Here is a 27,798-nt window from a genome sequence, read left to right on the forward strand (position 1 = left end):
ATCTACTTGTGCTGCTTTGGCTCCTTTGTGCTGCCCCTCTGTTTCAGCTCCTGTTTAAGTGCTTAGTGTCAAGTACCAGCTTCGGACTTAACTTGTGTTCAAACCCCAGCTGGGTCCAAAGGAAGATAAAAGTAGTACCTATACCTTACCGAATGTCCACATTAATGAGAACATGGGAGCAGAGGGCTCTGCACAGCACCTGGCACCTGGTAAGTGATCAATAAAAGTAGCTGTTGTTATTATAAACCATCACCAAGACCTGACTAAACATGCAGGAAACGGGTATCAAAATAGAAATGACACGTGGCAAGGATGATACAGAAACCTCTGCATTGCCCAGGATTGGTGCCTTCGAATTCAAAACAACAAGAAACAAGAGCCGAAACCGGTTTGGCTCAGTGGATACAGCGTCGGCCTGCGGACTGAAGGGTCCCAGGTTCGATTCCGGTCAAGGGCATGTACCTTGGTTGCGGGCACATCCCCAGTGGGAAGTGTGCAGGAGGCAGCTGATCGAAGTTTCTCTCTCATCGATGTTTCTAACTATCTCTCTCCTTTCCTCTCTGTAAAAACTCAATAAAATATATTTTTTAAAAAAAGAAACAAGAATACTCAAGAGGGAAGGAGTAATGACATACATATGGCCAGAGAGCTAGGAGTAAAGGAAGACTGTCCTGGGGGTCTGATGAGGGAAAGGGGGACATAAGAAATAAGATCAGGGAGACGGGGTGTTGCTATACTTCATCATCAGAGAAGAAAGCAATTCCTCTTATTCTGAGGACTCAAAACCTTTCCTTATTAAGTAGAGTAGCAGAGTCCCAAATACCGAGCTATGGCAGCAGCTTGATTTTCTGGACATTTAGAAATCAAATCACATGGTGTTGTTTTGTGTATATGGATTCCATCTGAAGGATCTCGATAAACGACATTACATAACAAGCAGGGTATGATGGAAAAACCACAGGCCAAGTCAGGGACAGAAGTCTTCTGAGCTCCTGCAACATCCCATACAAACTGTTGGACTTTTCTGCCATCTATTGTTTTCATCTCTTTCCCCCACTGGATTGTAAACCCTCCAGGGCAAAAACCTTATCTTATGTTCTGTAAGCTCCCTTTCTAGCCCCAAAACACCATCATTGTCAGAGGCTGAAGGAACCTCCAAAGATGTCCATACCCTAATCTGTAGAGCCTGTGAATATGTTACACTACATGGCAAAGGAATTTCAAATGGGAGATTACCCTAGGTCAGCGGTTCTCAACCTGTGGGTCACGACCCCTTTGGGGGTCAAACAACCCTTTCACAGGGGTCGTCTAAGACCATCGGAAAACACATATATAATTACATATTGTTTTTGTGATTAATCACTACGCTTTAATTATGTTGAATTTATAACAATGAAAATACATCCTGCATATCAGATATTTACATTACGATTCATAACAGAAGCAAAATTACAGTTATGAAGTAGCAACGAAAATAATTTTATGGTTGGGGGTCACCACAACATGAGGAACTGTATTAAAGGGTTGAGGCATTAGGAAGGTTAAGAACCACTGCCCTAGATTGTCCAGGTGGGCCTAACCTAGTCATACCAGCTCTTACAAACAGAACTTTACCTGGCTGGAGGTAGGAGAGGTGAGGCAGAAGGGGGCATCAGAGAGATTTGAAATGTGAGGACTCAATTAGCTTTGAAGATGAAGGAAATGCAGGCAGCTTCCAGGGGCTGAGAACACCCCAGGCGTCCAACAAGGAAGCAGGGACTTCAGCCCCACGGCAGCACGGAACCGCGTTCTGCCAACATCCTGAAGAGCGTGGAGCAGATTCTCTTCCAGGGCCTCCAAGTAAGAGTCCAGGGCAGCCAACACCTTGACTTTGGCCTCATGAGATCTGGAGTTGAGAAGCCAGCCAAACCGACCCAGACTTCTGAACTACATACATTTGAGTTAAGCCACTAAGTTTGTGATCATCTGTTACAGCAGCAATAGAAAACTAATACAGACGTTAATAATTAAAACTGCATTTTCCCACACATCATTTCACTAAACCTTCCCAATAAGCATGATAGTGTTATTGTCTCCTTATTTTAGGGAACTGGCGCTCAGGGAAGGATAAGCAACTTGCTCAGGTGACCAGCTAACAAGTACTTGAGCCACAAATCCAACTTTGGTCTTCAGGTTCCAACTCCAAAGAGAGCTGGGTCCCACACTGCAGCTACCATTCTGTGGCTGAACAGTCTACCTTAAGATAAATAAGAAATGGACTAAAAAAAAAAAAAAAAGGACAAAAATGAAAGAAAATCAGGCTGCTTTCACAGTGAAAATGTAAAAGCTTTTGGATTCTCCTTTCTGTTTCTTCCGAAGATTTCAAGTTGGGGAACAAGTCAGAGTAGAGACAAGTAAACAAAAGAAGGTTCACGTCTTCTTTCTGGCCCATAGAAGGAAAAAAGGTTTTTGATAAACGGCAAAAGGAGAAATCCTCAAAAGAGTGGCTGTCAAGTAACTATTTCCTCCCACTGAGATGCCCTCGCGGCCACTGCTAGGGTGCGTCTTCCACAGTGAAATGGGTTTAGGAATGTCTCTGGTTGGGGAGTTCAGTCCACTTGTGACCAATTTTTAGTGTCAGGGAGTTCGCCCGATTTTCAGTCTGAAATTTCCCGTTTTATATTTCTTCCCTTTACTTCTATTAACAAAGAAAAAGAAATCTCCCCTCTTTGGTCTTCCCATTTCTTAAATATTGCTGAACTGTTATCAGACTCTACCCTGGGATATCATTTTGCCAAGCTGAAGTCTCTTAAATCAGCCTTTCTCTTCTACTGCTGTGTCGTCATGTCTGAACTTCTTTTCCACTTATTTAAGTTCTAATGAGGTGTTTAATCCTGAACCAAGAGTTCTGTACACTGCAGAAAGGGCCATATTCGAAAAGGTGGATTATACAATAACCAACTTGGTAGTTGGTTAGAACATAACACTACTGCTTGCTTCTCCGCCTGCAATTTAAATAAACAGCAGACTACAATGAATTTCCCCCAATTTTACATAAAAGCTTTTGGCCACAAATTCAGGAACTAAAAGGTCAAGTATTTACTACATGCTGCTGAAAACAGCACTGTGAATATTTACAAAGTATTTAAATGACTATTAATAGAACAGACAGACTAAATAGACATCACTTTTTGCAATAAGTTTTGGATATGATACATTTAAAAAGTATATTTCTCCAAGAAGTCTGGCTAAAACTCCACACCATATTAAACTTCCTGCCAAATGGAATCAGACGCCACATTTCTTAAGGTCCAGAAATCTGGCCCAATATTCTCTGCTCTTACCAAGAACTAAAGAGCTGTTTGTTTGCAGCAGTCTCCAGATAGATATTAATACTGGACCTTTCCAGTAGATTTTGTAACTCTCTATTGAGAAAAACTCTAAAATTTGGCCAGACGTGGCTATGGTTCCTGATAGCACATAAATCTTTCAGGGCCATCATTAGCTGTTTAGTACTATAACCCAACTTCCCAATTCCTATCAGTGGGGTCTCTAAGCACACTCAATCCCACTGAGTAATTTACCCAGAGGTACAGTCTGGCTGATTACCTTTTCCCCCCTCCTTTATTTCTAGACAATAACATCAAGCAACTTCTTTGTGCTCAAAGAGCAACCGTACCATGGGCAGCTAGAACTATAATCTTTGGCTGAAATGCAAAACTCCTGAACATCAGACAAATAATTCTAAGTTCATTCACTTAGTTACAGATACTATGAAATGTTAATGATTCTTGAGGAAAAGTATAAGAATATAGACAGTCTACAAAAAAATGCAACTTGTCTCCAATCCTGAAGCCAGCTGATTATCTGAACTCAAGGATTGTCACAAAATGTTCCATTCCAATGAATAAATTGCTTCAGGTCCAAAAAGTTCTTTTTCTCAAATAACATTAGGCACCACCTATCTAGTGAGTTCCTACTGTGTGCTTGACATTTGACGAGCATTGCTAATCCTCACAACCAACAAGGTGTGCGGATTATTCTTCCTTTTTTACAGAGGGAGAAACAGGCTCAGAGTCATTACCTCTAAGTCCCAAAGCTGCATGAGTGCCCAAGCTGGGACCCAAACCCTCACCTGGTGGGCTCCAAGTTCTCCCACTATACCAGACTGCTCTAAGTATATTCTGAAACTGCTTACGTTTCAGAAGATAAAGCTGTTAATTATAGGATTTAATGTTGTATTTCTTTTTTTCTAAGGTAATATATATGAGGAAAATAGAAGTTTATATGTGATTGAACCTTTGAAGGTATTTTACAATTTAAAAAGAACTTTAGTGATCACTGTCCAGTCCTCATTTCTTCAAGAAACTTTTACTCATGTGTATTCTGGCAGACATGGTATTAAGGCTAGAGACAGGAAGATAAATGACATAGAGTTTCTTCCCTTAAGGTGTTCACAGTCTAATGAGACAATTTTAAAAAATGTAACAGCATCCGCCTTGTGCAGAGGAAGAAACTGAAGGCTGGTGAGGGTTAAGTGCCTTGTCCTAACTTAGCTTCCAGGAGGCAGACTGGACCTGATTCCAGATCCTTCTGATCCCACTTCACTCTGCCCCCACCACCTCCACCCTCCTCTTCCTAATCATGCTCTCTGTTGCTTTTCCACATTTGCAACAAAGACTGTGGAAGCCTGAGAGTTGGAATTGTCTAGACAAGTACAGCAACAAGACCACTGACTCTAATGCATACAGAACCCACTAGGCCACCTTGTAAAAAACATGTAATAAAACCACAACAAAGTGACTTTTCGTATTTATTACTTTGGGCGGCTTCAATCTTCAGTTGAACTCTGTTCTGAGAAGCTGCAAATATTTTCAAAGAAAGAGCAGGACAGGTCACGCTAATGGAGAATTTTTAATGTTCTCTTTCATCATCAGGGCACCAGAGGGTCATTGTAATAGAGAATGCATTTCTGTGGCAAGGTCCCTATCCTCAGAGATTGTTATTCAACTTATCTTATTTACTCACTTAATGACAGTAAGCCAAGACTTTGTGCTGACGGTATCAAAACGGATGCACGTGATGCAGTTCTCCCTGCCCTTAGGGAGCTCTCTGTTCAGTGTAGACAGAAACAAAATTATTACAAAGGAATGGTTAGCTCTATTCTGTCACTACAAAGGTGACAAACAAGGACAGCTTCCTGAAAGCTAAAGGTATGAAAAGGATTTTGCCAAATGGATAAGGTGAGGGGCGGGGCAGGGAGAAACTGGCGAGGATGGGCACAGAGACCAGCACCTACAAGATGGCCTAATTTAGAACTAAAAGAATTAACTAAAGTGCTTGCTCACTACCAAATGGAACTCTCCTGTTCTTATTCATAGCTCTTTATGTAACCAGTTCCCATCTTGCTTGTATCCCTACTACTCTACTGAAACAGATTTCGTAGTGATCACCAATTACTTCTATGTTGCCAAATTTAATCCAGTAGATGATTTTTAGACATCATCCTACTCGACCTCACAGTAGCACAGGACACAGTTGATCACTCCCACTTTTTGGTTTTACTGTACTCTCTTCTCCGGAAATTTCCCTCCACCTCTCTAGCCCCTCTGCCTCATCCCCACTGCCAGATTCTTACTCCTCTACCTGATCTGTAAAGTTCCACAAGGTTTACCTCAACCCCACTCCACTCCTTAGGTGATATCAGCCATTCCTGTAGCTTTAAAGACCACCCCTATGCTCGACTTCAGAATACATCTCTAGCCCAGCCAGCATGGCTCAGCGATTGAGTGCTGACCTATGGACCAGGAGGTCACTGTTCAATTCCCGGTCAGGGCACATGCCCAGGTTGTGGGCTCAGTCCCCAGTGTGGAGCGTGCAGGAGACAGCTGATCAATGATTCTCTCTCATCATTGATGTTTCTCTCTCTCTTTCCCTCTCCCTTCCTCTCTGAAATCAATAAAAATATATTCTTTTAAGAAAGAATATATCTTCAAGTTGACCTTACCTCTGAGCTCATCCTATAAATCCAATTGCCTGCTTGCTAACTCCACTGGTAAATCTCTCAGGCATCTCAAAGTTAACAAGTTCGTAAGTGGAGTCTATTATTTCAACCACTCTCCCTAAAACCTGCTTGTCCCCTCATCATCCCAGTCATGACCCACTATTCACCCGGCCTGTCACCGGAAGTCATTCTTGCCCCTACATCCAGTCACCAAGTCTGTCAGCTCTACCTCTGCTTACTTTTCCACTTCTGTTTCCATCACTGGCACCCTATTCCAGGACACCATCTTCTTGCACCTGGGCATCCACTCCTGCCCCCTACCCTCAGTACATTCTCTGCAGGGCTGCTACAGTGACTCTAAATCATTTCATTCCTATGCTTACAGCCCTTCTGTGATGTCCTTCAGTTCTTTCACAAATATTCCAACTCCATTTCTCTCCTTCTGGTACATGGTAAGATTGTGAAGTTAGGTGGGGGGCATGTGACTTTCTTTGGATAATGAAGTGGGAGTAAGAGTGACTTGGAACACTTCTGGGTGGAAACTTTAAGAGCCAATGTGTACTTTACCTTTTTCTCTTCCCCTGCCATGACGGTCACAATGCTCCAGAGAGCAGCTACTCCCTTAGCCCGATTCTTCACTTAGGATATGATGGCAAAGCGGATATGCAGCATGAGTGAGAAATAAACACACATGAAGCTACACCTTCAACAGCTCCCAACTGCACTAAGAATGACATACAAACTCCTTACCGTATCACCTTTCGTACCGCTCAGGAGTTTTCTTGTGTTTCACGCGCCATCTGTTAAGGACCGCTCACGAGTGTTCTCGTTTTTCACGCCCATGGAAAAAGGAGCGGATCTAGATACTTATGTAAATTTTGTTTGGTCCCTCTTCATAGAGGAAAATGTTTTACGCAGTACCATACGTTAAAAAAGTACTAGGAACTTTAATTAATTGTTTTTGTAAATAAAAATGTTATAATTATTGAAAAACAACACCTAAAGTGCATTATGGTGATTTAAATAACGTGCAGTTTTCCCAAAAACGTGCGGTCCCTGGCGTATGTCTTCGAGAATTCTATGCGGTATGAAAGGTGATATGAACAGATTCCAGTATAATCAGCTCCTACATATCCATCCAACCTCATCTTGGGCTGTCCTTCCCATTCACTATATTCCACTCACATGGGCCTCCTTGCAATTTCTGGAACACGCCAATATGTCCTGCCAATTCGACTTCTCTTTCTACCCTTTCATGCAATGTTCTTTGGTTCACTCCGCAACCTTTAGATCTCAGCTTAAATATTACCTCTTCAGAAATGTCTCCCTTACCACTTTATCAAAGGAGACCCCTCACTGTGATTCTCCATCCCAGCGCCCTGACAATTTCCTGCGTGGCTCACCACAGTCTGTAATTACTATTCATCTCTTTGACTGACTGTCTCTTCAACTAAGACTGTAAGTACTGTGAGGGGAGGAACTCACCACTATCTCCACTGCCTAGCACTGTATCCTCCACATAGCACCCTATATAAGGTAAGCATTTGACAACTATTTGTTCAATAAATGAACAAGTAAAACAAAGACTCAAAAAGTGGGACATTAGAAAACACTACAGACATCATATCACATATCAGAAGCAAAAGGTAGAGGTAGTGGCGGGGACAGGAAGGGAATTCACATTTACAGTGAGGCAACTAAGAATGACGATGATGCACCTAACACTAATTTAGGTACTTCACATATGTTATCTCTCTAGGTCCCCAGTAATCTTAGGACATCGATATTAATATCTTTATAAGTCAGGCAACTGAGGCTCAACCTGCTCAAGTAGCAAAACCAATAACAGCAGCAGTTTTAATTACTAAATAATTTTCTATTATACATATAAGTTGCACTTTTATGTAAATACATTTCTACTATAAGAACCAGTTTTTGGTTTTGCTTTTTCAGGCTCAGCCTAGAGCCTATTTCAGGTGTCACTTATTATTTGGGGATAAGTGAATGCAGAATAATGTAGTAAATCCAAACTACAGATAAATCAGACATTTCTGTGGAAACTTTTTTCTTGAAGTCTTTCATCTCAGAATCAGAAGCTACTATGATTAGGAAATAGGTCTGTGTTCTAAATGCACTTTATGGGACTTGAAATTAGCTTATATTGGCTTAATTTGCCATCTTTCCCCATCACCAAATGCTATTCTACTTGATCACAGAAAAGCTCAAAGTTCTAAGGGGATCTGATCCACAGTCCTGATCAGCACAGGTTCCAACAAGCTTCTAAAACTTAAATTGGCTTTTTGCCTCTGACCATCTTCGGGCAAAGTAACGTGTTAACAACAGAAAGGTGAAGCTGGAATAACTCTCAGAAAGTGCTTCTGGGCTCTGAATAGACTCACAGGATAATCAGAGCATCAGAAACCTTACAGACCACCTACTTAAATCCCCTCTTTCAACAACTGAGCAAACAGGCCACGCAGGCAGTTACTTATGTGCCTGAGAGAAGCAAGAGTCCTGGCTCCTGGTCCAGCGTTCCGGCAACCCATGGCTCCCTAATGAAGACCTGCTGATTGTGTCAGAGTAGCCAGGAGGCAGCGGCTAGATGACACAGATTGGAAATCCCTCAGTGTTTCTCTTTCTCTTCATCTCCTTCATTTAGACAACCCTGAACAAAAAGGACAAACGCAGTAAAAACAAAGGAGATCAGGAAGAGCAATTTTAATTTCTATTAAACATTCTTCCATTATTTTACCCCATATCTTACTGAGTTATAAGAAATAACATTAGCATTAGAAAAACTAGGAAGAAAGATAAATGTGGGTAATTATTCAACTAAACATATGAAAAGACAAATTATAATAGGATTGAACTTTATAAACTTAAATTAATATGAGATAATTTTTAAACTGTGCATATCAAAGAAAATTTTATCAAAATAATTTAACACTGATTTTTCAGGAAGGAAACTAATTTAAAAATATTTTTATTTTAAAAATAGGCCTGTGTTCAGCTATAAAATTTCCCCCCAAGCTCTGATATATTTTATTTAGATCTGGGAAGAAAATATCACTCTGATGGCACAAAATGCCAAAATTTTAATTGTTTTAATCCCAGCACAGAATTGTAAAAACTTTTAATGGAAAACAGATGAAGGTCATTAAGTGCACAACACTAATTTCTGGCCAGCTTCTGGTATTTGGTTTCTTCCCTAGTTCTCCCAAGGAAAACTTAAATTGAATCTTCAGCAGAATAATCCTCAAATATACTTCATAAGCAAAATGAGAGCTTTTGTTTACATAGTTTTTGGATTTTGCTGTTCCTAATTTTATTCTGGAACCCAATTTTACCCAAAACCATAATTACCATATTAACTTTGTAATGCACAGTTGTATGCAATTCAGCAAAGCAGTAGTACACCATCAGGCTCTATTTACCCAGAGCTTAGGAAAAACAGGATTGGTCACACCCACTTAAAAACAAATCTCATGCTATTTGCCAATGCTTGGTTTCAGTCTAAGTTCTGAGAGAGAAATACATGGATATATATATCTGTAAGTCTCATCTTGATTTTCAAAGGTAGGCACAGGAAGTTCTTCACAGCTTAGCTTTGCCCGGCTGGAGCTGAAGATTCTGTAACTTCATAGCCAGACCCATGTTGCCAGCGATTTTCAATTTGCCTTGAAAGAAGGCCTGTAAGAAGAAAGCAACTTTATTACTTAGTGTTATTTGCTTTGAAATTGCTGATATTTCTAGACTAGCCAACCCTGAGATCACTTATATATCAGGTCTCTTATACTTTCTTCAAAACATGAAACTCAGCGTCCGGAATAGATATAGAACCAGATTCTTCAACAGGAAGGAACTATAAAAGCCATGCTGTACTTAGAGTAGTTAAAAGGCACTGCTTTCCCAGAAATCATCTCTTAGAAACGGAGTCTGTTTTTACCTGCCTTCGCAGTGCCTTTTCCAAACACCAGGCTTAGGTGGGTTCACACTAGACTGGCTTTGTCTAAAGAATTACATGTGGATAAGGAATATGAACTGAAAATTTCAGGAGTCTGCTGAGAGGGAAAAGCACATGCTTAACACACTCAAACTCTTGGAATATGATAAGGATGAAATGTCACTAAGTTTTCCCCCCCTCTTCGGTCTTCATGATAAAGGACTTATCCCTACGGAGGGAGGCCGGCAGCCTGCTGAGACTGAGGAGCTTGTGTTAATCTTTGGCTCAATAAGAAGAATCAAACCAACCCGTAATGCAGAGCCACAATTTGTTCCATTTAACAACGGCCTGGGATTAGATCACATGATGCTTGCTAAATTTATCATGTAACAAAATCCCGGGAAAACTTGGGAGAAACTGCAAAATCGGGAACACAGCCTGATTTCCCTGCTATGATCTCAGTCTTTTCACCGGATTCTTAAAGTAAGGGCTAGATGCAAAAAGTTCCAGTCTTAGCTTTTTAACAAGTACATTAAGAAGTTAGGCGCTCTTCTGCCTCATCCAGGGGAATGCAGAGAGCCCTGCTTTTTCTACACCTTCTAGTAACGGTGACTAATTCCTCCTCCCCCCCCCCCCCTCCTCTGTCTGGACAAACTAAATATTTCCTTCCTATATGGCACTCAGCCTTCTGTCTGATGACTTAAAGGTCAGGTGTCTCAGAACACAATATATTTAACATATGTCCTTTAAAAATATGAACCAGTGGTACCTGGAAGAGAAACTCACCATCCTTCCCTTTTTGAAATTAAAAGAGAAAATGACTCTTTGCTAATTATTACAGAGAACACATGAATCTCTGCCCTTCGGAGAATCCAAACGTAAGAATCATTTTAATCTGGCCCTAGGTGTTCTTCACACGTGCTTGCTGCTGGAGAGCACACTGCTCTGTTTCAACTGTAGCCAAACAGTGAAACTGTAATTTCCACTGCAGCTAAGGGTTTCCAGTCAAATCCTCTACGGAGCATGAGGGAAGGCCATTAGCACATTAGTAGAAAGGTCTGTCAGTTTTTTATCTTTAATTCCTTTGGGTGCTAACAGGTGCTCAAGAAAAACAAGCTGACACTTCACTCTCCAAAATGGATGGTAAAGAGATAAAGTGAGTGAGCTCAGGGTGGCTGGTGTGTGAAGTCTGGTCACCCTGCCAAGGAAGTGCATGGAGTGCGTGCACAGTGGGAGGAGGAGCAGTGGGTGGGAAGGAGGGTGACAGCCAGCTCCTATACTGGTGGCCTCTGTTCTGTCCAGATTTTTGGAGCAGGCTCAGTGGGTGGAAATGTCAGTGCCAATGGTGTCTATTCAGTTGAAACGTCACAAGTGTACACCTCTCGTTTGTCAACGCATTAACTGAAATATGCTTAGTTGCTTAGATAAAAGCATTTTAAAAAGGAATACAGTGGGAGTCAGATTTGGTTGTTTTATCCAATCTCTATAATTACTAAGGGACCACAGGAAAAAGACCTAAAACAAATCAGGCTGAGGCAACAACAAAGAAAGGTTACAATGGAAAGAAGTATCTGAGTTTCTAAGATAAGCACAATCTAATGGGGAAGAGACGCACATTAAGACTCTATAACCCTAGCTGATCTGGCTCAGTGGACAGAGCATCAGCCTGCAGACTGAAGGGTCCTGGGTTCAATTCTGGTCAAGGGCGCATGCCCAGGTTTCGGGCTCGATCCCCAGTAGGGGGCATGCAGGAGGCAACTGGTCAAAAATTCTCTCTCATCATTGATGTTTCTATCTCTCACTCCCTCTCCCTTCCTTTCTGAAATCAATAAAAATATATTTTAAAAAAGAACAAAAACCTCATACAATGTGGCAAGGGCTAAGCTAGCAGCCCAGGAAGTGGAACAGAAGAGGAACTGGCCACAGCTCCCAACAACTTGGAAGGAGGTCTTTGGAGATAATATCTGAGCTTAATTTGAGAGACACGGGAAGGACCCATTAGGCAAAGATACAAAATAAAAGGTCACTCCTGTGTTCACACCTCGCCCTCCTTCCACCTGGATTGCTCCTATTCTCCATGTGTGCACCACTCACTTCTGAACCCCGAGGACTCAGCTCACTTGTCACTTCCTGTGAGCCTTTCTCTGAGAGCCCAGGAAGTCAATCAAGGCTGCTCCTTCCCCCACCCGCCCTGGCCACAAACCTGGCATGGCACCTCCGATATTTGGCTGCACTTACTCTTTTGCAGATCTGTCTTATACCAAACTGTGGGTGCTCTGAGCATGGGAAATATTTCATATTCGTCTGGGCATTTCCAGGACACAGGACAGTGTCTGGCACTGTCTGCTCCACATGTGTGTCGTTTGTTAAGTGAACACTGAGTTTTGTGGGTGTGACCACTTTGCACTTCATGATATTGCAACAGGAGACAAAGTGGAATGGGCTAAAAGACCCACCCACTGGAAGGATGTAAGTGCCATTCAACTTACCGACTGAGGATTCATTTTACCCGTCATTAAAGCCATCAAGTCCGAGTCAGCCATTGTGATGGTGCAGTCAGCCTTCTTATCTAAAGCGGATATTTAGGAGAAGGAAAGAGAAAAAGGGAGGGTTCAATTTTATGTACACATTTTAGTCAAAGGCCACTGACTGCAACGGAATCACATCCAGACAAGAGCAGTGTGGGGAAACGGGCACTTCGTGGCATTAGTCACAAGCAACCACAACATTTAACAAGAGAGAACTGACTACGTAGATGATGGTATAGTGTAAACCAGTGGCCGGCAAACCCATTAGTCAACAGAGCCAAATACCAACAGTACAACGATTGAAATTTCTTTTGAGAGCCAAATTGTTTAAACTTAAACTATATAGGTAGGTACATTGTTATTAACTTAATTAGGGTACTCCTAAGGCTTAGGAAGAGCCACACTCAAGGGGCCAAAGAGCCGCATGTGGCTCACGAGCCGCAGTTTGCCGACCACTGGTGTAAACAATCATTTGTTCAACAGGTATTCTAAAAACATCCAGATATACTAAGTTTTTTGTGAGTTTTTTTGAGGACTTTTAATGGCTAGTGTACTGACATTCTCAAGAATACTAAACGCAGAAAATGGATTTCTGCTAATATATCGTTGATGGTTTCATCTCTTAGATTTTTCCTAGTTTCCTATAAACTAGTAAACATGTAAGAGTTTTTATTTGTAAAAAATATTTTAAATGGAACCACACAATATTTATTCTTTTAGGTCTTGCTTCTTTTGCTCAGCATGGTAAGATTCATTAATATGGGGCCATAATTTGATAATATTTTGAATTCTAAATTATTTGTGCATATAGCAATAGTTCATTTTTACTATGTGAATGCACCAGAATTTACTTATTCATTCCATGGTTGATGTATCTTTGCAATGCTTCCATTTTGGGGCCTTAGGAATTTTCACCATCTACAATGACAGAATTAGGAATCGTGGCTCCTTTTAGGAGCGAGTTGTGATGGAAGGAGCTGTGAGGGAGGTTTCTGGATGCTGGAAACATTCTGCATCTTGATCTGGGACATACATTCATTCATATGTTATACATTCATTTGTTAACATCTATCAACTTGTACACTTCAGGTTGGACTTGGCCCATAGGCCACAGCTTTTCAACCCCCAAAGTAGATGATGGAATTACAGGAGAGTAATTTTTTTCATTTTCTCTATCTTTTCTGATTTTTTTTTACACTGAGTAAATATTACTTATACAAAGTTTTAAAAATACTAATTTTAATGTCATCAAGGTTTCATGAAAAAAAAGCTGTACAACAAAGACTCTAATATCTCATTTGTTAAATCAGCCAGGTCGACTGTAGACAAATGAGAGGTTTCAGATACAAAAGGAGAAATTCCCCAAGAAATCAAACTTAACGTAGTATTTTAGGCAATCAATATAACAATAGTATTCCTCCTCAAGTTAAAGTTGGCCTCTCCTAGAAACCAAGTCACTTTCTGTCTCACAATTCTGTTTTATTTTTCTTCATTGCACTTATCTAAAACTACCTTATGTATTTTTATATATGTTTTCTGTCTATACTTGTCCACTAGAATGAAACTTCGTGGGGGCAGAGCCCTTGTCAGTTTGTTCACTGCTACAATCTAGGCCCTTGAAGAGTACTTAATACATAAAAGGCAATCAATAAATTTCTTGTTGTATAAATAATTTAGAATTCAAATTACTATCAAATTATGGCCCAAAACGAATCAGATAATCTATGCCTCAATAACAGAGACAGGGATTGCTATGTTCTAAACCAGCGGTTCTCAACCTGTGGGTCGCGACCCCTTTGGCAGTGGAACGACCCTTTCACAGGGGTGGCCTAAGACCATCCTGCATACCAGATATTTACATTACGATTCATAACAGTAGCAACGAAAATAATTTTATGATTGGGTCACAACATGAACTGTATTTAAAGGGCCAGAAGGTTGAGAACCACTGTTTGTGCCTCCCCCGCCCCCTCCTCTGAAACTCATAAGGTAGGAATCCTAATGCCCACTGCTATTAGCAGGCAGGGACTTTGGGGTTATGAAGGTGGAGCCCTAATGGATGGGATTAGTACCTTATAAAAGAGACCCCAAACCCCTTTCACCATGTGAGCCCACAGCCAGAGGGCACTGGCTATGAACCAGGAAGATAGCCCTCACCAAACATGACTAGGCACCTTGATCTTATACTTCCAACCTCCAGAACTGTGAGAAATAAATTTCTGTTGTTTATAAGCCACCCAGTCTGTGGGTATGTTTGTTATAGCAGCCCAAACAGATGAAGACAGGGATAAACTGTTAAATTATACCATGCCTGTATTATTAAATAACTAAAACAAGATTGAAATAAAAAGTTTTTATTATATATCTTACAACTCAGAGATAGCCCCTAACAAGAATGAGATTCAATAGCCATTCCATCTCTGCCTCTACAAAAGTTTCCCTTATTACTGGAAAAAGGTATGAAGCCTTGAAAATGAAAGAATTGACAATCTTGAAAATCCAATTCTCTTGTAGCTATATAACATCAAAGAGAAGGGAGAAAAAAAGCAGCAAATTGAGATAGTTGGACTTTTATAGTTGGACTTGATCGTAGTATTCCAAGAAAGGACTCTTAGTCAGTGAAAGGTGGCTTTAGGAAGTGAAGTCTGCTGCTGCTGCTGCTGCTATTGCTGCTGATGCAATATCAGCATTTATTGAGCTCTTGCTATGCCAAGCATTTCACGTACATAACTCAGTTGATTGTTACAACTCTATGAGGGTCAGAGAGGTCAAATAACTTGCTCAAGTTATAAGCAGCTGGGCCAGGTGTGAAACCAGATTCCTGCAGCTGAAGCCCATATTCCCATCTCTTAGGCTTTATGCTCCCTCTTGTTATAAGGATACAAATCCATTCAACAGCTCAGTTTTAATTGGGAACTTCACCAAATCATCAGCATCTGATGGATCCCATGCTTTCTAGTTCCCCACAGAGTCTTAGAGAAGTCTAATGTGTTTGATCAAAATTAATGTTTAATATCTGGGTTGGGAAGGAAGCAATGATTTACTGAGCACTTACTAAGCTATCGTGCTTTATGTACCCTATCTCATTTAATCCTCACAACAGTTCCATAAATAGAAATTATTCTCACCATTTTCTCAATTGAGGCGATTGGACTCAGGGAAGATAGACACCTAATAAGTGACAGAGCCAAGGTTTGAACCCAGGCGTGGGTGTCTCTACAGGCTAAGCTCTGTCTACTATCCTGTGGGGAAGGGAGATGCTGAGGCTTTCTATATCACGTTCCCCACAAAAGGGCAGAACTGACAACTCCAGTAAGTGCTCACAGGGCAGAATAAAGGAATGAAAGAATAATGTGTCATGTCAGATTAATGGAACTTGGTTTCCTGAAGATATGCTATGTGAGTTGCTTCAAAGAAGAGGAGAATTCATGGGCACATAGGCAGGAAAAAAAATTATGGAAAATGCACAAAGATAAAGTATAATTATTACCAAACTCTTAGAAAATAAGCAAATGAAATACATTTAAGTAATTCTTTGTTAACAGTAAGTTAATCCCTCAACACTATGTGCATGCCAAACGTACTAGCAATTCTCTAAGATGCCAGTTCAAACTAGGACAGGTTATTAATGCTCTAATGTAGCTGATCTCTAACAAATGGGCACTTGTTGGCTGATGTAAAAGGAGCTGGCAATTTCCAGTGGTGGCTTTTACTGAGTAAGTCCATGTTTCAGCACCACTCCTGGCTGCCAACATGTGTCAGTTTCAGCAGAAATTACCTTGCTCCAGGGTAAAATCCCTTCGGGTCTGGGATGGGGCACCTAATGAAGGGAGAGCTCATTGCCAGAGTACTGATGCAAGGAACAAGGTTTTCCTGAGATTATGCAATAGCTTTCCATAAACATATTATCTCTCATGACAAACACCAATAACAAAACAGAAAAAAAAATGAAATCACCTTAACATCTGCCTGGGCGTATCAGAATATAATCCTATAGTATCTATAACTATTCAGTCATTAAAAAATAAAAAATGGCACTATTTCCCAAAAGTTCTTTTTATTTCTAAAAGGTAGAATCTAGATGAAGCAGCTCATAGAAGTCAAACATATAGCCATTTTCTATCTACTCATTTTGAGAAAAAAGACTACACATATAATCCAGGAACTTCTCACAACAATGCCATCCTTTCCACACCAGATGGATGGCCTTCCTACTGCTCAGCTTTTCCTTCGATTAATCTTTAGTTGACTCCTTATTTAACAGTGCATGTAGCATTGCTCTTTACATTTTCTCCTGTCACCAAGCTCTAAACTCTATTCCAGAAGCTCTGCCCACCTCCTATCTATTTCAAAAAGCCCCTGAATACTTATCTACCCTCTCAGAGAAAGGAGGACCCATCCCTCCTTGCTAAGGCTAACCTTCCTTCCACCTGTGCTCCTGATGTCAGCCTGTCCTCCAGGAGCACCCTCAAGAATGTATCAGTAATGAACTCTACCATCTTTGATAGAACTCCTTCTCCTACACAGCTTCTAGGTCCCAACTTCACCCAATATCCTTGGCAGTGGCCCTGTAACAGCCTCCCCTTTTCTCACTGCCCACACTCAGGCGACCCTTTCTGCTCAGACAGTGGCAACATGCATCCTCCTAGTTGCTCTCTCTCCTCTGATTTCTCTCTTCCCAATTCATCTAGACTACTGCACTAGCTCGATCCTCTAAAACACAGCTCTGACTTTCACTTCTCTATTTTATAAAAGCTTTTTTCAGATTCCCAATGGCTTGATTATACGTCAAATCACTTTCAAAGTTCAAAGCATGATATTTTAAACTCTCCGAAAAGCTGGTTCTTACCCATCATACTTCTTATAATGGCTCTCTCCAACAAGAGAAACCTAACATGCAATACAGCTACCACTTACTGAATGCTTACTAAGCACCATTCATTCATTCTGCTGTCCATTTTTAAATTATTTATTTTACTGAGGGTCTACCATGTGTCAGGTACTATTCTAGGCAATTCAAAGGGAGGGGGAGGATGAGCAGTAAGCAAGTCAGTAATAGTAAGTAAAATATTATATGGTATATCAGATGGTGACAAGTACCATAAAGAAAAATAAAGAATGGTAATAGGGGTGTGATTTTTTAAAAAAATATACTTTTATTGATTTTTTACAGAGAGGAAGGGAGAGGGATAGAGAGCTAGAAACATCGATGAGAGAGAAACATCAATCAGCTGCCTCCTGCACACTCCCTACTGGGGATGTGCCCGCAACCAAGGTACATGCCCTTGACAGGAACCGAACCTGGGACCCTTCAGTCTGCAGACCAACACTATCCACTGAGCCAAACCGGTCAGGACTGGGGTGTGATTTTAAAAATGTGGTTAGGGAACGGCTTCCTGAGAAGGTGACATTTGGATAAAAATCCAAAGGAAATGAGGGACCACGCCATGAGGGCATCTGAGAGAAGACAATTCCAGGCAGAGGGGACAAAGTAGAAAGCTCCTGAGTGGGACCCATGTTCAAGCAACAGCAAGAAGGCCAGTCGGACTGGAGCAAAGTGAGGGTGAGTGTAGTCAGACAGAGAAAGCTGGGGTCAGGTCAGGCGGTGCCACTGTACCATTTTGAGCAGAGGAGGGTCACAATCTGACTTAAGTTTTTAAAGGATCATTGAAGCTGGTATGTGGAGAAGAAATCTGCAGGGGGAAGGTTAGAAACAGGGAGACCAGGCGAAAAAGTGATGGAAGCGTGGACCAAGGTGGTAGTGGTAGAGGAGGACAGGACGTGCTGATGGAGAAGACTGCGGAGTCTGAGAAATAGAGGAGCCAGTGGTGGCCTCAAGGTTTTTGGACTGAGGAACTGGTAAGATAGAGCAATAATTTGTCGAGATGGGGAAGACAGTGGAGGAGTACGTAATTAAAAGGGAGTGGGAGGAAAATCAGGAGTTCATTCTTCTACATGTTGGTTTGGGGATACCTATTAAATATCCAAAGTAAACTTGTCACTTAAGCAACTGTATAAACTTGTCAATATACACCTTGAAGTTCAGTGGCTGAGTCCATGCTGATGATATCTGGGAGTCATCAGTGGAGAGATTGTTTTAAAAGAATGAGACTACGCCAAAACCGGTTTGGCTCAGTGGATAGTCGGCCTGAGGACTGAAAGGTCCCAGGTTCGATTCTGGTCAAGGGCATGTACCTGGGTTGCGGGCACATCCCTAGTGGGAGATGTGCAGGAGGCAGCTGGTCGATGTTTCTCTCTCATCGACGTTTCTAACTCTCTATCTCTCTCCCTTCCTCTCTGTAAAAAATCAATAAAGTATATTTAAAAAATAATAATAATAATGAGACTAAATGAGATCCCCAGTAGATAGAACTCAGCCTTGTAGCACTTCAATGTTTAGAAATCTGGAGATGAGGGGAAAACAGGAAGAGGCCAAGAAGGAGTAGACAGTAGGTAAGAGGAGAGCCTGGAAGAAGAAGAATATCATGAGGGCTGGGAATCTAGCAACATGGTGGTCACCAGTCACCTTGACAAGAATAACTGTGGGATAGTGAACAAAAGCTGACTAGAGTGGGTTCAAGAAAGACTGGGATGAAAGAAATGGAAAGCTCTAGAACAAATGGTTGACAGTAAATAAAAAAAATAAAGAAAGACTGGGCTGAGAGGAAGTGGAGACAGTGAGTACGGACAGGTTTTTCAAGCCACGTAGCCATACACTGGACCATGTTCTTTACTGATTACTTAGATGTTCTCTTAATCCTCCCATCAAACCTGTGAAACAGGTACCACTTATTATTCCGAGGTACAGATCACAAAACTGAGGTTCACAGAAGTCAAATAATTTATTCAAAGTCAAATCTGTGAGTGGCAAGGCCAGGACCTGAACCCAAGTTTGTCTAATTTCCAAGCCTAAGATTGGCAACTCTGTGACAGAGTTTTCCAATCTTTGAAAGGAGGCAGCTGTGACCTATTCCGATTCCCACGGATTCACTAGTTTAACAAGGTCCTAACGCCGCCCTTTTTGGGGAACACCAAAGCAGACTTCCATTTTCCTCTGTGAACTGACGTGTTCCGTAAATGAAGCCATTACTGCACTGACCTGAGTTGGGAAGCACTGATCCCTTGCCGTTCTTCACATCCACCACCCAGGTGGCTTCTTTACCCCCAGGGCCATCCTTCACCTTGAAGGCAAAAATTCCGCCGATTTTCTTCACAAACTGTTCCCCTTCCTGGAAAGAAGAATAACACTAGGAGTTATATTAAGCTCATTTCTCTGGCTTTTTCCCCAAATTAAATGTTTAAATAGATACATGACGTGAGCAGCTGGGCCAGCAGGGGCAGTCCCCAAGCTCCCTTAAGATCTTTTACCCAGAAAAGTCTGAAAAGCAACCAGGCAACAGCTCCCTCCTCTGCCAAGCCTTTCATTAAAAATGGCTTTCTGGATACAACTGGTGAAAGGAAAAGGAGGATGGGGGTGGCAGGACAGCATTCTCTACTGAAACAGCCTTCATTTGTCTCAATAACTTCTGAAAGATTCACTCTGGCATCTCCATTAATGTATGAATCCCCACTCCCTCTTTTTTTTTTTTTTCAGTTAAATTCTTTTACATACATTTTTGTTTGTTTCCCACCGTTAAAGATACATGGTTCTGAGATCAAAGTCTTTTTGGGTCAACCCATTTTCTGGATTAGTATATAAAATTATGCAAATAATGTACCATCTACAACTTACTTTTGGATCATGAAGAATGAAGCTGAAAAAATAATCTCAGATACATATCTCTGTAGTTTGGTTCCAATTCCCCTCCCTCTCCCCTTCATTCCCATGCTATTTCGTCTTCCCATACTGCAATATTTACTGATTGAAACAATGATTGGCACCAGACATTATTCTGGGCATCAAGAATATAGAAGTAGGAGTTAGAGGGGTGAGTGATAATACACTATGACGACTATGACAATATACTGGGATAAAGGGAAACACCGGGGACTAGAGGAAAACAGAGGAACAGTGAAGCCAACTAGCAGGGCGAAGGAATAACAACAACCTCACACACTTTAAAAATAAAATAATAAAATAATCATTTTATTACAATTATTTTTCTTTAGAGAGAAAAATTTTTGTGGAAAAATTAGAAAATATCAATAAGCAAAAAAGAAAATATAAATAATTCATAATTTCATCACTCAGAGAAAATATTTGAGCATATGGGATATTATATATATTGTTTTATAATCCACTTTGCTATTTAATACCATTATCCTCATTACTGTATCATTAAATATTCTTCTACATAACTTTAAATACCACATATAGTATTTAATTATAGCAGTGTATTATATTTAACTGATGCTCTATTGCTTGATATTTAGATTAGTTCTAACTTCTGGCTCTTATAACAATGCTGTAACATTTGTTGATCTAAAAATTTTGCATAGCCTCATTTGTATAAGATTAAGTTGCTAGAATTAATCTTTGCTACTTAAGAACACTGCATCTGATTCAGCATAGGTTTAAATTCCTGCTCTACTGCATACTTACATTCCCCTGAGCAAGTTACTAAACTTCTTTGAATCTCAGTTTAGATGTGAAATGAAGATAATTACAGTGGTGTTATATAACTCAGAGTTGTATGAAATTTAAATTTTGTAAATACCTATAAAGCACAGAGTAGTTGCTCAATAAATGTTAGCATTCTTTTTGTTATTTTCCTCTATGATCTGTCTGCTATTTCTGTGCCACTATTATGACTTTATAATATACTTTACTCTTTAGTATAGTAAATCCCCAACATAATTACTCTCTTCCAAATATTCTTGGCTATTCTTGCATTTGTTTTGGACTTTTTCCTCTTCTTAGATATACATTTTAATCATTTAGTTAATTCTACCCCACCCCCACTCCCACCCTGATAACACTGTAAAATTTAGATGGGATTACATAAAATATACAGATCTGTTTAGGGGAGAAGTAGCATTTTTACAATATTAAGTTCTTCCATCCATGAATATGGTATATCTTCAAGTGTTCTTTGATGCCCCTTGGCAATATTTTGCCTTTTTCTTCCTTACATTGGTTTTTATACATTTCTTGCCAGGTAGATTCTTAAGTATTTCATATTGCTCTTATTAATAATATATTTCCCATTATGTTTTATGACTGTGTTACTACAAATTTATAGAAAATATATTAATCTTTATTTATTTTGGAACTGGCTACCTTTTTAGTTAGTTTTCTTATCATTTCTAATAGTTTTCATTTCTCACCTTTTTTATTTTATCCTTATATCCCTATGATAATTTACTTCTAAGATTCTTCCTTTTGGTATCATTTCATTCTTTTAACAAAGATTTAAGTGTTTACTATGTTCAGGCACTATGATAAATGCCTGAAGTACTCAAATAATTATTATCCCTGAGGAATTTACATAAGCTAACATCAGATGCTAACCTCTATTTCTATGTATGCAGATGCAGAGAGCCTGATCTAAGTTATTCCTTCTTGTTGTGTTTTGTTTGTTTTATAACAGCTTTATCGAGATATCATTTACATACCATAAAATTTACCCTTTTAACCCTTTGAGTGCCAACCAATATCCTAGGAACTATGCTAAAATTGCCAAGGCATTTTTGCTGATTTTACAGCAGTTTAGGAAAAAAATTATGAATCGCAAGTAAATGAAATTACATTATTCAAAAACTTAAGGAAACCTTTACTACATTGACATATTTAGCAATATCATCATCACTAATAAAAGCAGACTTAGAACTGGACGCCATTTCGAAGCTTTGATAGCGCTCCCGGCACTTTTGGCAAAAGACAGGAGGAACGCGATCGCGCTCCCCGGCACTCTAGGGGTTAAAGTATAATTTAGTGGTATTTTAATATATTCAGAGTTGTACAACCAACACCACTACCTCACTTTAGAGTGTTCTCATCACCTCAAAAAGAAACCCATACCCATTAGCATCACCCCTCCAGACTGATTCTTCCCTCCTGCTAGTCCCTGGCAACCATTATCTACTCCTGTCTCTGTGGATTTGCTTATTGTGGACTTTCCACATAAATGGAATCATGCAATATATGGTCTTTTGTGACTGGCTTCTTTCACTAAGCATAATGTTTCTAAGGTCTATCCAGGTTGAAACATGCAACAGTAATTCCTTCTTTCCTGTGGCTCAGTAATATTCCATTGTATGGATGCAGCACATTTTGTTTAGTGATTCATCAGCTGATTGTTCTTTCTCCTGTGCAGCTATTACTATCAACAATACTAGCTAAAAAGGAGAAGTAGTGTAAAAGTTTTTGTATGGACATAGGATCTAATTTCTCTTAGGTATATATTTATAAGTGAAACTGCTGGCTCATAAGATGTCTTACTTCTTTAGGAGCTACCACACTCTTTTTCTAAAGTGGCTGCACCATGTTACAAGCCTACTGGCAGTGGATGAAGGTTTCAATTTCTCCACATCCTCAATAACATTTTTATGTCTTTTTTTATTTTAGCTATCCTAGTGGGTGTGTCAATCTTTTTCATTTACATAGATAACACACTTGAATCTATCTAGAATCAACCATAGTTATTAGGACTCCAAAGAAGCTATTCTAAAATTGTTTAGTCTAGGCCTACTTATCTCAACAGTCATGGAGGCATTTCTTACATGTGATGTCCTAAAATCAACTACCAATACTTCCCTTATGTCAAGAAACTCAAATGACTGTCAGATTTTTTTAAGTGAAAGAGAAATTCTCTTATTTTGGCCTCCCTTATAAGGTCTCACTCAAATTATTTTAAGTTAACTTTAGGAAAAAATATTAACAATAATAACAATCTTTGGAGGGCTATAAAGTTTTTAAATGCTTTTATATACTTTTTTCTTTAATCTTCATAAAACCCTGTAAGTAGCTGCACAGGTATTAATATTAGCTCACTGAGCAGAAAAGAAGAATTGAGGCTCATAAAGATTAAAAATCCTTCAGACTATTCTCTATCCAGCCGCCAAGTAATTCATCTAACATAATCCATCTAATCCTTACATAACCCACCTAACACTTTCAGGTTTGGGTTTCTTAAATGGCTCCCCACAGACTATAGGATGAAGTGTGTCTTTACATATTATTCAAGATTCTTCATGATCTGAAAGATATTTATCTGTTATTTTCAGACACTTTTTAATGTCCCTCAGACTTTATGTTCTAAGAATACTGATCATTTTAAATTCCAGGAACACAGGTATCCCCAGGCCCTTGCCCATGCCCTTTCCTGGGTCACTCACCTCCTCCTGTTCTCCATTCCTACCCCAATCTCACCAATCCAAGTCTCAGCTCACATGCTCAATATTCTGGGAAGGCTTTCCTGTCTCTGCTGGATACTGTGATAGCCCTCTGCATATATACCAGGTTTCTGGCTAAAGCAGTAATTTTTTCCTGGAAAATTTTTCCATGTTTCTCTTCCCACTAAACTCTCTGTTCCCTCACGGTCAGGCTATACAGCTGTGGGCAAAGGGCCGGATCGGGCCGTTTGAAATGAATAAAACTAAAAAAAAAAAAAAAAAGACCGTACCCTTTTATGTAATGATGTTTACTTTGAATTTATATTAGTTCACACAAACACTCCATCCATGCTTTTGTTCCGGCCCTCCGGTCCAGTTTAAGAACCCATTGTGGCCCTCGAGTCAAAAAGTTTGCCCACCCCTGGGCTAGAACAACCAGAACTCAATCCTAGGTTGGTTAAACACCAAATTCAATGGTCTTTCCATTGACTATACCATACTGCAAAGCAGACTACATCAATACTTCAAACTTTAGACTATGAAAGCAGTTTGTCACCATAAATGAATTAAAAGAAAGTCCAAAGTCGTCTCCACGTTTCTTGAGATATTTTATCCTTCATGGTTCTGTGGAGACAACTTAGAAGAGTGGCTTAATAATGCTGGTGTGTTGGGCCATTCAAGAGTCACGCTTTCTTTGGGGCCAGCGTCTCCTAAATGGCTACTTGTAGGTGCAACCATGCCATCTGCTTGCACAATGTCTCCAGAATAGAGAGAGCGATGACAGACACCAACAAGTTAGAGCAGCATGAATAACGTCAGCCAACATTTAGAAATTCTACCTATACACTTGGAGAGAAATTCCTCCCACCTCCTTAACACAGATGTAGATTAATTTTCAGAACCATCTGATCGTCTTATATCCTTTGGTCAATAAAACATTTCAACTAAAGAGGGAGGGAGAGAGTTAAAAGGGGAAAGCAAATACACATTTGTTGCAAAACCGGAGATCATTAATACTAACAAAGTTCTAAGTGCCTCCTTGTAAAGTACTTCTTTCTGAGTAGGTAAAAGGTCAAGGAGTAGGTCCTGTCGAAAACATAATCAGAACAAAAAATTAGGAGAATTCAAAGAAGGGCAATGGGGTATTGCTAACAGACAAAAGTGGAAATAAAATATCTTGCCGGGTTTCCTTTGCTAAGGAAGAAAATGCATGAATTGACAAAAGATTCCAAGACTTTCTTTCACTTTCTGGTCTTGCAAACATTTAGGAAACTGACAATCGTGGGAAGGAGAAAAGAAACAAAGGGACAAGGTCCATGCAAGTGAAGTCATGGAAGGAAGAGAAAAGAATTAAAATGGGAGCAAGAAGCATACATTTGCAAAGCTAAAAGAGGACTGTGAAATAAAAACAGCCCTGCTTTGTTAATCCCAATAATGAAGTATCCAATGGTTGACATCTAGCCATACCAGATACTCTCTAAACTAGTTATTTTTATTTTATATTTTGAAACAGAATAAAGTAAAAAAAAAAAAAATAAGGCAACTTGGCAGGAGCAACTATACTACGGGTTACTCTGTTAGTGGCATGAAAAATTTTTTTTCGAAAAACCAAGATGGCGGCATAGGTAAACACCAGAGACTGCTGCCTCACACAACCACTTCAAGAATACAACTAAAAGACAGAAAGGGCATCATCCAGAACTACAAGAAGGCTGGCTGAGTGGAAATACTACAACGAGAAGGAAAGAGAAAAGCACACTGAGACTCAGAGGAGCTGCAGTGCGGAAGTTCAGTGCACCACCGGTACGGAGGCAGACGCGGAGTGGGCTGGCGGCTGAGGACACAGTTGGCTTTTTCAATCGGGAGGGAGTCTCAAACTCCCTACTGCCCTGAACTCCAGTTCCTGGCGAGTCTCTGGGGACCCTGACTGATACGGAGAGAGGCTAGACTGTCTGGCATCATTCGCATCTCGAGGGCGGCTTCCTCTCAGAGGTGCTTGCAGCGATTACCCGGACACTGAGACTCGGGACCTCTTAGGGAAGGACTGAGGATCAGCCATAGCTGTTTGCTCCGCCCAATTGATCCCCTGGGACCCCGCCCCACCCAAGCTGTGCACAGAGGCTTTTGCAATCTGAAAATTACCTAACAAACTTGCAGCTGGCCCAAGGCCCCAGGGCAACTTGCATTCCTTCACAGCTGAGCTCCTGCTGAGTAGCTTCAGGCAAAGGCTAGATTAGCACCTCCTGAAAGATCCAGGAGCCAGTATACCCGGTGGTCAGAGTGGGACCATCCAGACTGCAACCCCTCGGACCCATAAGGGACACACTCAGGGGGCAGACTCAGTGAGCACCAAAGCCCCACTGAAGCAAGTCTTGCCCCAGAAGGGTGTCTCCAGCTCAGAAGTTCTCCCACTGCAGACACAACTGATTCTCACAGCCAATTGGTCAATTCCTCCCAGTGATACCTACAACAATCAAGGCTTAACTACAACAAGACTGTGCACACAGCCCACAAGGGGGTATACCAAGAGTGTCCACCTCAGGTAATTGGGGAGGCTGAGCCACTGGGCCCTATAAGACACCTAGCACAGAAAGCCACTCCATCAGCACAGGGAAGCACAAAAAATGCGGAGACAAAGAAATAGGACACAAATGACAGAAATGGAGGAAAGCAAACGACTCGATATAGAGTTCAAAACCACACTTTTAAGATTTTTCAAGAACTTTCTAGAAGCCGCCGATAAACTTAGTAAGACCCTCGATAAGACTGGTGAGATCTCCGATAAATGTAGCGAGATCCTCAAGAAAACTAGTCAGACCCTTGATGTTATGATAAGGGAACAACTGGAAATTAAGCATACACTGACTGAAATGGAGGATATTATACAGACTCCCAACAGCAGACTGGAGGATTGCAAGAATCAAGTCAATGATTTGAAATACGAAGAAGCAAAAAACACCCAACCAGAAAAGCAAAATGAAAAAAGAATCCAAAAATACGAAGATAGTGTAAGGAGCCTCTGGGACAGCTTCAAGCGTACAAACATCAGAATTATAGGGGTGCCAGAAGATGAGAGAGAGCAAGATATTGAAAACCTATTTGAAGAAATAATGACAGAAAACTTCCCCTACCTGGTGAAAGAAATAGACTTACAAGTCCAGGAAGCGCAGAGAACCCCAAACAAAAAGAATCCAAAGAGGACCACACCAAGACACATCATATTTAAAATGCCAAGAGCAAAAGACAGAGAGAGAATCTTAAAAGTAGCAAGAGAAAGAAAGTCAATTACCTACAAGGGAATACCCATACGACTGTCAGCTGATTTCTCAACAGAAACTTTGCAGGCCAGAAGGGAGGGGCAAGAAATATCCAAAGTGATGAATGCCAAGAACCTACAACCAAGATTACTTTATCCAGCAAAGTTATCATTCAGAATTGAAGGTCAGATAATGAGCTTCACAGATAAGAAATAGCTAAAGAAGTTCATCACCACCAAACCAGGATTATATGAAATGCTGAAAGGTATCCTTTAAGAAGAGGAAGAAGAAGAAAAAGGTAAAGATACAAATTATGAACAACAAATACACATCTATCAACAAGTGAATCTAAAAATCAAGTGAATAACCTGATGAACAGAATGAACTGGTGATTATAATAGAATCAGGGGCATATAAAGGGAGTGGACTACTATTCTTGGTGGAAAAGGGGTGACGGGGATGTGGGAAGAGACTGGACAAAAATCGTGCACCTATGGATGAGGTCAGTGGGTGGGGAGTGAGGGTGGAGGGTGGGGTGGGAACTGGGTGGAGGGGAGTTATGGGGGGAAAAAGAGGAACAAATGTAATAATCTGAACAATAAAGATTTAATTTAAAAAAAATATTCTCAAGCTGAGCCCTTATAGCCCAATTTTATTTTAGTGGACATTTGAAAGAAATTTTTAAAAATGAGATTTTTTTCCTACTAGATTAGCAAAGATTTTTTTTAAAAAAAAAAAAAAACCAGCCAACTTAGTACTGGAGAAGATCTGAAGAAAGAAAAAGTCACTCTCATGAATTATTAAACTTGTAAA

The 27,798-nt window shown here is 40.4% G+C and overlaps 1 protein-coding gene across 1 annotated transcript in view; it reads right to left on the reverse strand.

Annotated features, from left to right (window-relative positions):
• Window positions 1–8,686: 8,686 nt before the first annotated feature.
• SCP2 (sterol carrier protein 2) overlaps window positions 8,687–27,798 on the reverse strand; it is a 101,009-nt gene continuing 81,897 nt past the window's right edge. Inside the window, exons 14-16 of the mRNA XM_081086530.1 lie at window positions 19,554–19,683; window positions 12,416–12,495; window positions 8,687–9,673 (exon numbers count right to left, since the gene is read on the reverse strand). Coding sequence (XP_080942656.1) covers window positions 9,578–9,673; window positions 12,416–12,495; window positions 19,554–19,683 — 306 coding nt within the window. The 3' untranslated portion in view covers window positions 8,687–9,577. The remainder of the gene's footprint in view (window positions 9,674–12,415; window positions 12,496–19,553; window positions 19,684–27,798) is intronic.

The sequence above is a fragment of the Myotis nattereri genome (genome assembly GCF_964212035.1).
Source record: "Myotis nattereri genome assembly, chromosome: 3".
Lineage (NCBI taxonomy): Eukaryota > Metazoa > Chordata > Mammalia > Chiroptera > Vespertilionidae > Myotis > Myotis nattereri.